This window comes from Ascaphus truei, chromosome 8 (genome assembly GCF_040206685.1).
Source record: "Ascaphus truei isolate aAscTru1 chromosome 8, aAscTru1.hap1, whole genome shotgun sequence".
Taxonomy (NCBI): Eukaryota; Metazoa; Chordata; class Amphibia; order Anura; family Ascaphidae; genus Ascaphus; species Ascaphus truei.
Genome location: NC_134490.1, coordinates 50,451,070 through 50,468,235, shown reverse-complemented (window position 1 = coordinate 50,468,235; position 17,166 = coordinate 50,451,070). Strand labels below are relative to the sequence as shown.

The 17,166-nt window shown below is 40.8% G+C and overlaps 1 protein-coding gene across 5 annotated transcripts in view; it reads right to left on the bottom strand.

The window, feature by feature from the left end:
* Positions 1-4,762: 4,762 nt before the first annotated feature.
* The window catches only part of CASP7 (caspase 7), a 37,022-nt gene continuing 24,618 nt past the window's right edge, over positions 4,763-17,166 (bottom strand). For all 5 annotated transcript variants that reach the window (XM_075611941.1, XM_075611938.1, XM_075611939.1 and 2 more), the window contains 5 exons: positions 13,920-14,071; positions 12,953-13,081; positions 8,367-8,542; positions 7,297-7,435; positions 4,763-6,426 (listed from right to left, as the gene is read on the bottom strand). In XM_075611941.1, the coding sequence (XP_075468056.1) occupies positions 6,203-6,426; positions 7,297-7,435; positions 8,367-8,542; positions 12,953-13,081; positions 13,920-14,071 (820 nt within the window). In that variant the 3' untranslated portion in view covers positions 4,763-6,202. The remainder of the gene's footprint in view (positions 6,427-7,296; positions 7,436-8,366; positions 8,543-12,952; positions 13,082-13,919; positions 14,072-17,166) is intronic.

Below are 17,166 nucleotides of genomic sequence, written 5' to 3'. Positions count from 1 at the left end.
GGGTCCTTTGATACTCTACTTACATCTGGCATAATCATCCAGGGACTAAGCTACATCCAAATATACTGTATATGGATTCCTCAGACTTATTTCTACATCTGTGTGGTCTGTGTATGAAACAAACTGCCTAAGTGATACGGCACACAGCAAGGGCTCTTTGACACTCTAGTTACATCGGAATAATTAACCAGTGACTCCTATTAAGGGCTACTCCCTTTATCTAAAGACGTTGGCAGGGTTCAATATAGCTAGTCACTATTATTTGATAATTACATGGCGTAGCTCAACTATCGTGACCCTCATCGATATTTTATTATTCTTATACTTTTTTTTTGTATTGATGTATTATTACCCCCCCCTTTAATCACTGTAATTAGCACCTTCACTGATACTTTATATACAATGTGTATCAATTCGTAGATCTATTATGATTGTTTGGTGTTCCATACTTGCTTAGTATCAAAATTATCTAAGTGGGTTTGTCCCTATACAGATACAACAAGGTATGCACCGACCGATCCTAAAAAAAGCATATATTTTAAAGACTGTTCAGTGTTATACATTCACCTAATGCAATATTTATTTGTATGAGTTTGCTCTTTTAGAGGTAGAATTAGGAGAGCACCTATCCAAAAGGGTTTTCTCTCTTTCTCTCCACACCTTATTATTAGCTTCCACAGAAATGTAATCCTTGGGTGGCACCCTATCGGTTTAGAGCGAATTCAGTTATATATAGTACTGAGATATGTCCAAATTTCTTTTGAGAGTTAAGTGTTATGCTTCGTCAGCAGGAAAGGGGTTATTAGCAAAGACGCATGCCTTCACTCTTTTTGTACTGTTCATTTTGCCTTGCTCGCTTCAAATCTGGTATGTGGTGGTTTTTGTTAACTTTATTTTGAACCAGGAAAAAGCCCAGAAAAGAATATTTGCATGTGTGACTGAAGAAGTTTTATTTGCAAACTTATATACTAGGAATTCTGTATTTACATATCTTGATTTACCTTCATTTTTCCACTTACAGGCTCACTCAGATACCTGAATTACAGTAGCTGTACCATGTGTAGTATGTATGTGGTACTTGCATTGTGCAATGCATGCCAGAGCAAGGTTTCATTAATAAAAGCATCACCATGAGGACTTCTTCAGGTGCTACTCCGACACCATTCACGCCAGGCCAGATGCCCTAGCAGTGACTACAACTGCTTAAGTGTCACTTTGAGGAACCCAAGAAAGACTCTACAAGACCCTTCAACACTGCCATGATGGGAGACGATACTGCCTTTCAATCATGTATACCTTGATTCTCAGATAAATTAGGACAGCTGATGGGCCGCAGGAAGAGGAACCCTAAACCTTCTTGCCACTACTAGAAAACAGGTCAGCAAATCTCTGCAAACTATGGAATTGGCTGGCCCGAGGAACAGAAAGTCCCTCTGGTTATGACAGATGGGGATCATCTGAAAAGCCTTCAGTTCCTCCTTTGGAACCATTCCCAAGAGGGAAATCCTCAGACCCTGAAGTGCAGGAACCAAAAATGGACCAGCCATTCAGCTGAAAGCTAAATCCGGTTGACGATCAGTGAATTTTAAATTCCTGTCCTTAACTACACCTTTTACCTCCTTTAAGGGGATCAAGAATCACACTATAAACCTCTCCCTTAACAACACTACTACTGCCCTATCAGGGTTGCTCTCAATCCATCTAAACATCTTTCCCAAGTTCACTGGCGTCAGAGGCCCTTTCCCCCCAACTCTAAGACATTTGGTCACTGCCATTTCACCACGACCAAATGGCTGCCAATGCTTTGCCGCGACTCTCTCCGCCGCAAGCTACCGCCGGCCACTTGACCGTTGCCCGCTAAAGTATGTAAACCTCCTAAATGAAAACCCATACCCTAAAACCCTTAAATGAACCCCCTACCCTAACCAGTTATAAAACTTACCTAAGAAGCATCCGGCCGCAGAGAGAATTGGCTGTGGTGGAAGGTCCGCCTGTGCATAAGCAGCGGCAGCCATTTTGTCATGATGAAACGGCCATGGCTAAATGTCCCATTCAACTTACTTGCCAACCTCCCTTCCTCACTATACCCGGCAATCTTTTTTTCCCTAAAGAATTGGATTCTTGGTGATACCTTTAAAGTAGGAGCACTCATGCTTAAATCTGCATGTAGTGCCCCAGTGGCACTTGTCCTCATTAAAGAGTCAACACTCGACTTTACCCCAGGTGTCTGCCCAGTGCCCTGAAAGCTGCCAACGGCTGTCTGAAAGGGAGACGGCAGTTGTGGCATTATCAAAGACTACTACGTCCTTGCTCTTACATCCCCAAGACGTGACTATGGACCGCCATCCTCTCGTGGAACCCTTCTGACACACAAACCCTCAATGATGCTACCCCCTTACATCTCAGCCTGCCTATCCAAATACTCTGCTAAAAGCCCCTTCCATTATACCCATCACTTCTTTTATTATAACCGCCTCTCCTCCACTCTCATAACCTCCTCTCCCTCCCGTCTGTGTAGCACACAATCTCTGGAGTTCCCTACCACGCACCATCAAACACTTCCCCAGCTTTCAGCATTTTAAAAGCTTCCTGAATAAAAAAAGCATTTGTAACTTACACCCCCATGATATCCACACCCCTAAATTCCATTCTCAGGCCAACTCAGTCTCCCAATGAGCTGCCACTTTTTGGCTCAATTTAGCTCTTTATTTCCTCCAGATTGTAAACTGACACGAGCAGGGCCCTCATTCACTACCTGTCGCATCAGTTTGCATTCATTTCTATCAGTCTTTTTATGCCACTACTGTTCTAGCGTTGTACCGCGCTATGGAATATGTTGGTGCTTTCTAAATAAATAATAATAATCTTCATGGTGACAAAAAGGAAAAGCATAAGAATATTACTACTCTACGGACAGAAAACCTCTTTCCGTGCGATTCTATTCAAGCGGCGAGTTATTGAACAATAGCAATGTTATTTACCAAGACTTTTCTTTTGTCTGTGTTTTTCATTTATTATACACTACCAACAGGAAACAGGGAACATTTATTACTTACCTAACAGGGTGCTTTTAATGCCAAAGGAATATTTAGGCAAAGCAAGTGACAAGGAGTTATGTACAGTATATGCAAAGTCTGATTTTAATACCTGCTTTATTTCTACACAGCCTTACATACTGGTGCCCCCCCAAAACTATATGAGATGTCATCATGATTCCATTCTGACCCTACAGTATGTACCGATTTGGAGAGCAAATGTGTGACTGTCGGGGTGTCATTTTCTGCCTTAAAGTTACAGTATAAATAATCTGAAGTCGTTTTCAATTTGCAATGAGTGTTACTAGTTTACAAATAAAACAATATAGACATGATTTACAGCCACACACCCATTATTGTCCGAGATGGAGTTTCCAGCTCTCAGGCTGCCATTCTCAGACTTTTACACTTTACAAAAGGACGAACTCCACTTATTTTGTCCATTGGGAGTTTGTCAGTCCTGATGCAAACAAAATACAGAATACAGCAGAATTCCTGTTGCAAGTAATTGCTTACAAAAGACACAAGAAAAACACAGCGAGAAGTTGAAATTGACAAAAAACTGAGCATTATTCAGATCATACAACACACTGTAGATGTAATTGAACAGAAATCTATTATTATATTGCTGCCCAAGATTAGACAACATACCTTAGATATCTATGAATGTACTACAATATAACTGGCATTGTCCGTTGTGGAGCTATACTTAATACTCCAATATACGCTGATGGGTGCTTACCTCTAAAGTACATTAGGAAGTCCACCAAAATGTGCCATTTCTTGGGTCTACAATACTGTGTTGGCCCATTATTACCAAAGAGAATTCATAAATACTGGCAACTACTGCTTCCACAATGGCCACAACCATTGGAAACTTCTACCCTTCAAGTTTGAACATGTAAGGGTTTAAAGAGACAGAATCATTGCTACTGTAAGAAGAGATATAAAAGGGGATGCTTTGTGACCGAAGTAATATTTGTATTACTCCCTTTGCTTGTTCATTATAGGAGCACCTGGTGTGTTCCTTTATTTTGCATACTATGGCCTATTATACGGCTGTACTGTTGGGAATGACTTATCCATCACACAGCATATCCTATTAAAAGATAGTCGTGAAACTCCAGTCCATTTACAGGTGGTCACACCTGGTCGATCCTGGCGTCCCAAAGATGGATCCCATCTATGCATGTCAAGAAAACATATTGGAAGGGGGCACTCTAGCAGTGAGTGTAGCCAAACAGATTACTCTGTATTTATTGTAGCATCATCAGATCAGAAACATCCATGTAACGTTTCAGTACACCACGCCCTTTCTTTAGACATATGCACCCATCACCTTTACTACACTTTCTGCTCGCATGCCTCCTTCTCCTTTGGTTTCTTCACACCACACAGCATATATAGGAACAGATCACACTTCTGGTGATGGCGCTTAGTTTGTTTAAGTCAGCATCTTCATTTCTTCTTTACAGAAGGCTTTCCATGCAAGGACTTGATTTTTACAGCAAAGCATAAGTACTGGATTGTCCATCTTGAAAACGATTATAAAAGAGAATCCCTGAGCCCAGTATATAGCAGGAGCCAAGATACTTTCCTGAAAGACCACAATGATTGAGGCTTTTGGTTTTTGTCAGTTTTGGGTTTTGAGCTCCGTTTTAAGATAACATCACATTTTTACAGTCAGTCCCCATTTAACATTGTAATTAGCAAATACAACAAAAAAAAAGAGTTCCATGTGCTTTATAAATGTATGAATTGTGTAACTGTTATATAGTTAACACAAATTACATACAGAGAAGAGTTAAAATGCTAACTGGGAGTAAAGTGTCTAACAGACGCAGGCAGACGTTGTTCCAATACAGATTGGATTTATGTATTGATATATATTTCAAACTATAAGCACATAGAAGTGCCAAACACTCCCCTACCTATTCAATATGCTGTGATGCTGCTTTCCTGTGCTGGAGAAGAGTTTGGTCCATTTGAACGGAGCTGATCTATTCTCCGGCACTGGGAAGATGCTTCCCTGCATACTGAATAACAGTCTAATAAATTAGTAAAGTATAAATGAGCTGAAATATCTATACACATTCTTTCATGGGAGAATAAGCATCCAAAATGTCCTACTTTCTCAGTCACATAAGGGCTGTAACCTAGGGCCTCCCAGGTGTATTTACAGTACTTAATGATTGGCTGGGCTTTGAGGAAAAGTAATGAATAGACACAGATTTTGTCTCTTATAAAATATGAACCACAATGAAGTCATCGGTTTTCTAAGGAAAATGCACTATGTTCATTCTTGCTGCCCAAACCCCATATCCAGAGAGGCAGTGTAGTGTTAGTGTTGGATCAGGTGCTTCTTTTAGCCGAGAATGTGTTCCCTAGCCCTATTCATGTGTCATTCTCATTTAATGAGTGAGTTACTGTAACTGGTAACCTCTTCCAGCTCCACCATTTAAGACACATACTACATAATACTTTATTTGAATTTAAAAGTGTTATCACTATTCTAGCTTCAATTCAACTAAATCCATTGACTACAGTATGTACGAATACATTGCAGTGTTTAAGCTTATTGTACTGGAAGTGTCCCAATGCCCTTAGCGAGTTGTGTTCTAGCCTTTGAATTACATAAGCGGTTGTAAAGAATACGGATATTAACATCGGTTTTAATAAAACTACAAATGAGGGCTCGTGCATACCAGTTGGTATGTTTGAGATACCCCCAACATAACTCCAGCACCTGTCAACAAATCTGCAATGGACACAAGTATCAAACATCTACAACTCTAAAGAATTTGAGATTTTGTTACCTGCCTCTATATAAAAAGGTTCATGCTTCATCTTCCCTTTCATGTCAGTAAATATGATGCCCACATTACATTATATGCCCATACCTATGGTATGCCACATATCCAAAGACACAGTGATATAGGGCACAGATATGACATACACATTCATGGTGTAACATTTCAGCAGCAGTACTGCTAGGATGGACTGAGATGAGCAGCGATGTCATTTCCTGGTTTAGCCTCAATATCATTTCAACAGAACATATGTTTATGTATTTAGGGTAGATTTAGGCCTGTGTTGAAAAAGGATATCAGCTTGCCTTAAACCCCCATACACATATCTGACCTGGAATGGTCTACACAAGATACGGTTTAGAAATATAGTTCTTTTGTCAGCATGGAGACCACACATGGAATTTGCTTCTTTTCACTAAAGCAGGGGTCGTCAGACCATGATTCGAAGTCGGTGGCCACCATGTGATTTACGCGGGTCAGGATCTGCATGATCTCAAGTTGTTTCCCATGCTCGGTAAGAACATGGCAAAGAGCCTGCACAAACCAGGAGCCCCTTCCTGGATTCCTCCAAGAATAGTAACCTGCAAAGATAAAATAACTATTATTACACACTGAGCACAGTTCACGGTCTTTGTGTTTGCTTTGACACACCAAGAATACAATGCTATGATGACTTTGTATAGACGTGCATCAAAAGAGCTGTTCTTGACATGGTTTCGCCACTGGAACATTAGAACTGCTGTAGTATAAAGGGCTACCGAGTCAAATGAAACCTTCATTAACTCCTGACAGTGATTATAGTCCCTGATTTCCAGCATCTGACTAATGCCTTTAAACCTCCTAAAAATAAAAATCGCATCTTTTGCAGTAGATGATAGGATAAATGATACAACAGTGGGAGTATTTAATACAAAAAACTGAACGTGGCACAACTAGGGTGTGTTAGGGCTAACTTAATTTACATTTACTATGAGATGTAAATGGGTACCCAAAAGTGCATTCAATAGCCTTCGTCGCAGCTTTGTGCATCCTCCCTATGTGTCATCATGTTCATAGTGTCAAGGGGTCAGGGAGTGTTATCCATGGAGGAAACTATTTTACATTCAACAAGTGCAATACAATGATTTTAATACAGAAAATAACTCAAAACTGCATGGCTGTCAGTCTACAGAGGTCAACTCTTTGTGTCCGTGGGCAAGTCACTCGCTGTGCCTCAGGCACCAAAATTAGATTGTTAGCTGTTCAGGACAGGTACTCATTGAAGGTTATTCTTTAAAGTGCGATAACCATCATTCACACTTTAAAAAATAACTTCAACTGTGCCTGCAAAATACTAAGCGCAGTGCTGTGCAGATTGTTTGCATGATATGAAAAATGAAGTCGGGCAGAAATGTCTCTGAACACTATTTGCCCGGCGCCTTCCCTGCGTTGCTGAAAGTACACAACATTACCTGGCACAGTGGAATAAGCAAATAAGAAATCTGCTTCCACTGGAATCTTGTATCTGGGATTGGCATCGGTCTCCAGTGAATCATTTGCAGGTCCAGAGTCGGTCTGTATCCCTTCATCAAATTCTGAGCCTCTACAAGCCTAAAGCAATGCAAGTACTGTAGATCATTACCAGACCAACAAGGAAGTACTGTGACATTTCTCTCAGCAAACTTTAAAAGATTAGGTTGGCATGGTGTTGAATGAACACAGCAGGTTAATAAACTGTCCATGAAAATCCCATTTATTTAATGCAGGGGTGAGCAACACAAGTGTTCAAGGGCAACAAACAGGTCAGGTTTTCAGGATATCCCTGTTTCAGCACAGGTCATGCATTCTTCAACATAGCCACTGATTGAGCACCATGTTGAGGTCACCGGGATTGAGTTCACCGGTGCTGAAGCAGGGATATCCTTAAAAGTTGACCTGTTGGTGGCCCTTGAGGACTGGAGTTGCCTACCACTGCTCTCACGCATCATCAGTAATAGTTGCTCAACTAGACTATATATATTGATTAGCTGTATTGTTAAAGGGGGATTTACAAAGTAATGGGTTAAAAGGGAATTAAAACGCTTGCACATGCTTCTCGAGGAAACAAATACAATCTGGTATAATATGAACTGTCCCTTTAATTTTGTTAAATCTTACCTCAGCCACATATGCATCTACTTATAAAGTATATATTTGCATATTGTTTGATATTATCACTGCGCCAGTTATTTAGCCTGAGGCTGCAGGACAAAAATGTAAAAAATGATCAGAATTTAAATTGTGACACGAACATAAATAGGTAAGAGAATCTGTTATATAAATCCGAATTTACAGAACATATGCATTTTTCTGTTCTCTGTTTTACTACATTGCATGCCTTAAGTGTGATGGAAGTTGAAAAACCTGTTCTATGTTACAATTAGCATTGAGAATGAACCTGCAGTTGCAGTTAAAATACAAATAAATGTCCCGACTTTGATTCACAAGATAAACCAAGATATAACGATGTGGAAAATTGGCAACAAACCCTTCTACAAATTACCTGAATAAAGAACAGTTTGGGTTTCCCAACAAGGCTTTTACACTTGTCCCCCCTGAAAAACGATGTCAGTGTTTTTATAGCCATTGGCCCGTCTGTTCCATAGATGAGCCCTTCTTCGCCGTGGCTTAGAAGGATGCACGCAAAGCACGCACTATCGCTGTGGTTTTCTTGAGCCGCTGAAAAGAAAGCGAACATGCATTATACGTTCATTCATCAAGTTTAATATCTTTAACATGACCATGTGTAGGGTCACCACATGGAAATCTTTAGAACACAGGACGACGAAATCCAGTATGAAAGTGTGACATCATAATGAGGGATGAATGATTTGCGAACACTTTGCGCTGAATGGTATCTCCCGCGTGACCGCTATATTCTTTGGTTTTTATCCTCTCTGCGCTTGGCCGGGCGGGGAGAAGACGCGCAGTGAACTAGTAAGTGAACAAGTAGTGGTGGGAGAAAAAGTAACGCCTATAGGGGTGGGGGTCAGGATATTATTATGAGATGACCAGGCCGTGTCCTAACTTTATTATTTTAATCATTTAGTAAGGTAACATCTGTCGGAAAAGGGAACCATTAAACTCAGGTACAAATCTATTACGTTTTTTGTGACTGATCATTACATTAATTTTAAGGTCAGGCATTTCATGTCAAGGCGCTAACCTACGTGACAATGATGCGTCCCAACAGAGCTTTCCGGGACAACGGGACAGGTCTATGAAATGAAGAGACAATCCCGTATATACAGGATGTCTGGCAACCCTAACTTAGTGTACGATGGTTTTGGGAGGTCAACATACTGACAGGAAGCCAGCACACTGACACGGCCCCGGCACACTGACAGGGCCCCGGCACACTGACAGGGCCCCGGCACACTGACAGGGCCCCGGCACACTGACACTGCCCCGGCACACTGACAGGGCCCCGGCACACTGACAGGGCCCCGGCACACTGACAGGGCCCCGGCACACTGACAGGGCCCCGGCACACTGACAGGGCCCCGGCACACTGACAGGGCCCCGGCACACTGACACGGCATACATAGCTTTTTTTACCTCATGCCTTAATTCCACTTCCTTGAGGCAGGAAGCCAACCAATGTTCCCAGCCTATAGAACCACACTCCTAGAATTAATACAACAACCAGCCTTTGAAGGTATTATTACTGTAGTTTTGGTATGTCTATAAAAGAGTATTTGTTGTTTCAACCGTTAAACAACACTTTCCTGCTTCATCTCGTCTCGTGATCGCAGAGGTTTTTGAGTATACTAAAACTTGGAATAATATCTGTGTTATGTCTTTTTTTTTTTTTTTTAAACTTAATTTTTATTAAAAACTTTTAGGGAGAGGGGAGGAATGAAGAAAATAAAAAATGGGGGGGAGGGAAGGGTACAGAATTTTGATTGGGTAACTTTAAAAGGAATTTTGTTATTAAATAGAATCGTAACGCCTCTTTTTTTTGCTGGTGCATTCGAATGAAAAACCTGTTTGTATTGTTTATCAATGAATGAATGAAGGGATATTGTTCTTCTTAAAGTGTGTCTCTTGTAGGAGGATTACATCGCTCTTATATCTCTTATATTCTGTGGCCATTTTCCTCTTACAGGGTTCGTTAAGACCTTTGACATTATGTGATATAATTACTATTGCCATTTATACGGAAAGAGCAAATCTAACTTATTTCTCAGTGTGGTTATTAGTAAATTGGATGATTAGTGAAGAGGAATTCACTCTGTTTTGAATGTTCTGAATGTGATAGGGTAGTACCCTATTATATAGGAAAAAAAGCGGTTGGAAAGGAGAAAGAAAAAAAAAGGGGGGGGGGGAATGCAGAGCTTTTAGGACAATTATGTCCTGTAGCTCGATTGCCCTTGGATAAAATGTCTTTTTTTTTAATGTTTATTTTTTTTTTTTTTTTTTTTTAAATTGTATTGAAACAAGGGGTCTTTGGGGCTGAACCCTGTTAAATTTAGGCTACAGCGACCCCCTGCTTCTGGCGATACCTACATAGAGGGTGCCGGTAGCCAATCTGCTCGGCTAGCAGGGATCACATAATGGCCGCTTTTCAAAGCTTCCGCACCCTCCGGGCCAATAGGAAGCCGGTGACATCATCAGTGCGGCTTCCTATTGGCTCATGTGACGGGGGAGTTTTAAAAGCAGAGGGATACTGGCACCCCCTTCGGAGGTAAGTATCTCTCTAAGCAGGGAAATCTGGGGTAAGTATCTCTGTAAGCAGGAAATCAACTGCTGCAAACCTCTGGAAAAAAATAAAAACACATGACAAAAAAAAAGGCTTTGATTGCTCCTTTAAGAGAGCACCCGCTGCTTTGTGAGATATGTTAACCTTCCCTCCTCCCTCACCCCCTAATAGACAAAGAACCAAGAATATTTGACCGAAACTTCCTTCAGCAGTGAAGATGTTAAAAGATGAGCGGATTTATGGTTATATTGGGTCTGCGCAGCAGTGTTGATTTCACATTTTTAGCTTCAATATACTTTGCCTAGGAAAACGCTATGTATCCACATTGTTGCCAATTTCTCTTTGTTCTATTCCAGGGTTGGGCATTCCCATTCCTCAAGGGCCAGCAGCAGGTCAGGTTTCAGGCTATCCCTGCTTCAGTGAACAACAAACAGAGAAAAGAAACCTAGTTTGGGCATTCTAATATATCAAGTGGGTGAGGTATGGAGGATTTAATACAACTTTAATAAATCACTAAATAAAATATTGGAGATTAAAACGAGTATTAAATGCTGTGATCCTAAGGTCTGAACCTGTGATAGCAAGTTCTGGATCGGTAATGCGGATGGCAGAAACACTCAAAAAGAAGTGTCCTGCAATCAGAAAGGTGAGTAAAATACAAACACCTGTGTGAATAACCAGAGGTGTAGGACTCAACTGTTTAGGTAGGTCTCAGTGCACATATCCTGAATATATAATATATGAAAAAAAAGATATATATATATAGTAACCATACAAAAAGACCCTAGCTTGGTCTGCCGATAGCCAAGAACAGTGATTGAGGCACTGCGACTCCACAGTAGCTAGATAAATGTTACTGGAGGTAGGGTCAGTAATTGTGCGGTGTAATGATGTGTCAGGGTAATGTAGTTAGACCCAGGTTCCTAAAAGGATAATATATGTTAGGTAAATTCAAAACTGGGTATGTAGGGGTTAATATATTCCCCAGTGTAAGTAATGCACTGATACCTACTTAAAGCTGCAGTTCAGTCTTTTTTTTTTTTAATTTTTTTTTTTTACTTCAATAGTTTCATGTGTGCAATCTCTAATTACCTAAAGAACTGTATAGCTGCAGGTCAATTCGTTCTCCATGTATTGATAGGCGAAATTTGGTGACATAATTAGTGAAGGGATCTATCTTGTGAGTTTAGACAGCCAGAGTTACAACCTACTGGTTAGTGGGCTCCCTTGGACAATCCATTATAGGAGTCTTCTAACCAGTAGGTTGTAACTCTGTCTGTCTACACTCACAAGATAGTTGCACATTAGTGCACTCTACTTATGATCTTATCTTTATCTACCCTCATTAGCACTGACCCTTTATTGATCAGCTCTGACTAACAGAGCAGGTGTTGGGTCAGTGCCGTTTACCCTGGTTACCCCTATGAATTATGCTATACATTGTATTAAGTTCAAAGGTATACTTTAGATGTGAGGGTCACAGGCATACCACACATTGAGCTGTGCCTGTTGTGTTATTAGTGTAGCTTAAGTAGGTATCAGTGCCTTACTTGCCTAACATTTTTGGCTGGGGAATACATTAACCCCTACATACCCAGTTTTGAATTTACCTAAGATATATTATCCTTTTAGGAACCTGAGTCTAACTACATTACCCTGACACATCATTACACCGCACAATTACTGACCCTACCTCCATTAACATTTATCTAGCTACTGTGGAGTCGCAGTGCCTCAATCACTCTTCTTGGCTATCGGCAGACCAAGCTAGGGTCTTTTTGTATGGTTACTATATATATATATATATATATATATATATATATATATATATATATATATATATATTTTCATATATTATATATTCAGGATATGTGCACTGAGACCTACCTAAACAGTTGAGTCCTATACCTCTGGTTATTCACACAGGTGTTTGTATTTTACTCACCTTTCTGATTGCAGGACACTTCTTTTTGAGTGTTTCTGCCATCCGCATTACCGATCCAGAACTTGCTATCACAGGTTCAGACCTTAGGATCACAGCATTTAATACTCGTTTTAATCCCCAATATTTTATTTAGTGATTTATTAAAGTTGTTTTTAATCCTCCATACCTCACCCATTTGATGTATCAGAGTGCCCAAACTAGGTTTCTTTTCTCTGTTTGTTGTTCATTAATACTTACCTAGGGAGCACCTACATCACTATCACATATCTATCAACAGCTGTGGGGGTCCCCTATCTAGTATCTAATTATCCCTGCTTCAGCCCAGGTTGTTCCAGTCGAAGACTGAGTTGGGCACCCATGCGTGGGTGTCAGTGAAACTGTTTCAATGGAATGATGTGAAAAACGTTAGCCAAGTTTTTGAGACGCTTGGGCAGACCCTCACCGTTTTGCAGTAGTCTCTCCATGTCTTCGCAAGTCTTGTCGTTGTAAACGGTCACGTCAAAGTCCAAGCTTTTGAAGCATCGAAACAGATCTACAGCGTCCTTATCTGTGCCATTGCGTATACACATACCTAGCGGAGAACCAATGGAAGTAATCGAACTGTGAGATATTGCCCCAACTAATCCAATCAGAGCGTTAAACAGACGTCACATCAGTTGTACACCACTAGAATAATAGGACCATGGACAGCAAAAGGCAGACCACATGACCAGACATGAATCACATGACCAGCATGAATCACATGACCAGACATGGTTCACATGACCAGCAGGCATATTTATTTCAGGTACATTACTTTAAACAATACATAGACTCTGCTTGAATTGCACATTCATTCCTGTATGTTCCTTTGTGCTTTTAGCGAGAGTTTTAGCCATGTCTACCCTTTATGTAATACCCTGATTCATGGACTCTGACAGAAGCATTTTTCTGATGATTCTTTTAGTGTCAATCTAACAAAAAACAATTGTAAAGTTGGGGCAAATATGAAAGATGGGAGGAGGGGGAGCAGGAGAGAGGAGGGGGGGGGGGAGGAGAAAAAAGGGGAGGGCAGGAGAGAGGGGGGTGAGAAGAGAGGAGTAGGGGGAGTTGGAGGGGGTGGAGGGCAGGAGAGAGGGGGGAGAAAGAGGGCGAGGAGAAGAGAGGAAGAGGTGGAGGTTGGGGCAGGAGAGAGGGAGGGTGAGAGAAGAGGGGAGGGAGAGGAGAAGAGTGGAGGGGGACAGGAGAGAGGAGGTGGGAGTGGAAGAGAGAGAAGGATGGGAGGGTAGGAGTGAGGAGAAAGGGGAGGAGAGAGAATTGTGTACTGTGATTATGATGAAATCCCAACCTGCAAAGTATTGTGTTTGATTTGGAGAGTGGTGCCCTTATACATTACTGCTCATTCCCTTCCGGATGAAAACAAAGTTTACCTGTCTTTTGATCAAAGTTTTTGTTGTTTATGATAATGCACTTGCCAACCCTCCCATAATTCATCTTATACTGGAAAGTTGGTGTAACAATGCGGTAATGGTTACTGTTAGCCGGAGATTTCTCGGGCTGTTCCTGTCCATTCTTCTTTTTTCTGTGGCAAAAGAAACGAGGGACGTGACAACGTGAAAACGGCAAGACTGCCATTTGTTCGCAAAACAGCATTGTACAAAAATGTAAAGGCAAGACTATCCTGTTACAGCAAAACGGGAAAAGGGGCACAGCAGCCAACCACGTGAAAAACAAAGAGGGGAACAAAGGCTAACACAATTGGGACAACACCTTTATGAAACCAATATGTGTTCAGCAAATGTATCATCGCCGCATTTCTCCATGTAAGGAGCATGCAGCTGGCGAAGGGATTGGCCATACACATGTGAAAAACAGAAAGTGAATCCCTGCCCTTCTCTCTTTGGGGTAGCAATAAATGGGGAATATATATATCTATTGTAAAAATCGATACGATAAAGGAGACTTTTGGTTTACATCCATTGTGGATTCACTTTCTGTTTTTAACATGTGTTCAGGGTGCACAATTGTTGAATCCTCACAGGGTTCTTTAGAACCAAGATTCAAAAGCCTGTAAAATGTGTTCCACATGTATTGCAAAGTCTACTGTAGCATACTGTGGGGCAGGTGTATCCTGAAAACCTGACCTGTTGGTGGCCCCTGAGGACCGGAGCTGGCTACCCCTACTGCTGTGCTTCAGTGATTTCATAGCTTAGAGAATCTTCCCCTAGGTCTTTTTCTTTAATTTAAAAAGCAACCAATATGATTACCACTCACTTTATCGCTCACTTTGTCACTCACCCATGTTAAAAAGACATTCAGTACATCGGGTGCAAACACGACAATATGTTACAACATTTTTGTCCGAGCGAATTGCCAATTATTTTTTTTTGTACAGTCTGTAAATTATCGTTACGTGTATAATTCACCAAATATGAATAATGTTCTATGTCTTTTTGGTAGCAATACAGCATTCAAATGGTTGTAAAGAAAACAGAACAAGAAATACTGTACAGTATAACCAGCATAAATATGTACATGTATTACGTTCACGAGGTAGGTAAAGGTCTTCTTGATAAGGAGCGTCCAAAAGACTTTTTAAAAGAGTTCAACATTCCTAAAATAGAGTTTGAATCCAATAAACAAATATGGACCAGATCACGCACTTTGCCAAGTAAAGAGAGAAAACTGGTAGAGAAAGAACCCAAGTGCAGCACTCAGGCTCACAATCTGGTGATAAATGTAGTGGTTAAAACGTAATCTTTATTATGCAACCAAGATAAAATATTGGGTGTTAAAACGACGAGCTGAAGGTATGTGCTGGATCCAGATGCTGATAGCCGTATTGGCTCAGGATCCTTAAGTGCTAGTGCGTCAATAGGAAAATGCTAATACTACACTAGATAACAGTCCTTGTGAAGGATCTGTAGGTGAGTGGAGACGTGCAGGGAATTCTGGTGAACAAGATAGCATCAACTGTAAATCACTTAACAGACAAACTGGTAAACCATAAATAGGACGGTTGGATTTACAGTGGCCGGTATGATTCCTGTGGTATCCAGTTTATAATATATTGGATAAACCACAGTTCAACCAGCAAGTAACATGTTTGATCAGAGCTTAGCTTAATCCTCCATACGTGACTGTTTGTAATGGTGTAGGGAAATCTGCACCGTTACTATTGCTGACATGACCTCATATAACTTTTCAGGGAGTATGCAGCAATGATCTAGGTAAATCTGTATGTTACCTAGACCATCTTTGCTAGGTTTAGCTGCCGTGGTAAGTAGTATGGACCGATGGTAGTGTGTAAGGTCCTTTGGATTCAAGCCCCTGGGCATAAATTAGTATGTGGTTAGCTCTGCAGCCAGCACCAGTACTTTTGACCTCAAGTTACCTTGGGGTGACTCTTATGTTCAGAGAGTGTCCGCTATTCACCCTGTATGGTTAGAGGTGATCACATGTAGGTTCTTTAAGTGTCAAAAGAACCATACACTTATACATCATGTCAGCTAAGTAAAATTGGGTCATAGATGAGGCAGATGCTACTGATCAAAGGTAATGTACTGATAAGTAGCCCACTGACACTGCTATTGTAGAGAAACTCTTGTACTGTGGTAAGTATGCTAGCAGGAGTGTATAACATTGCAGGCTAATGAGACACAATATCTTTCAAAGCTTATCATGAGTACACAAATCTTGAGAGAATTCATGTGTCCGTCGGGGCACTTAAAAAACCTATATTGTGCAGGGGCAGAGAGCCGCACCAGCTCGCAGTGCGAGATAGTCAGGTGCGGTGGCGATCAGACTCTGCGCGTGCACGTCTGAAAACAGAGCCGACGCGCGCGTTTCACGAGAGACACTTTTTCAAGGCAGATTGGTAAGTAATGATATTTTTTATGATGGTCAGTTAATAAAAATTGTACCACAGATTTACAAGATCACTTTCACCATGCAATAATTATCCCTTTTGCATGCCAATAAATTGATCCTCAATTAAATACAAGCTATGTACGAGTATTTTTACTAAATTCACATGCTTCTTAGGTCGGTACATGCCAGCTCCACCCAGAAGTTCACCAAATCAGCGTACCGATGGAACGTAAATGGCATTACCAAGGCTGGCAAGTGTGTCAATATAAATGTTTTCGTCTTACTGGAAGAAAGCTGTGAGCAGGGTCTATATCTAAATACCTTAATGGGTATTCTTAAGAACTGTTTAAATTGAACCAAAACCCATTCTGTTTTGCCACAGTTTATGTGATTTGCACAGGTCTTGAAACACACTACAGTAGTTAGTTATGACAGTTCTCATGGAACAATAAGTTTGTTACTCATCTCGCCTGTCAGATTTGACATTTACATAATCTCGATAATCCATAGCTCACAATGGAGGAGATCTAATATTTCACATTTGTATTTAAGTTTATTCCTCTTAAAACCCGGGCAGTGTAAATGATGACGTCTTAAATGGTATGAGCTTGTTGTCTTCACTAAATTCCTGATGTCAGAAGTAGAACTACTCTTCACCTTCATGCATAATGAACCTCCTTAATGCAGTAGGGTTTAAGGTGCTATGGGCCAAAAAACACAATAGGACAATATAGAAAAAAATAATTAACATTTAGCCTAGTATGGAAGCTCTAAAACTATAACTAGTCTTGTCCACTGGTAAGAAAA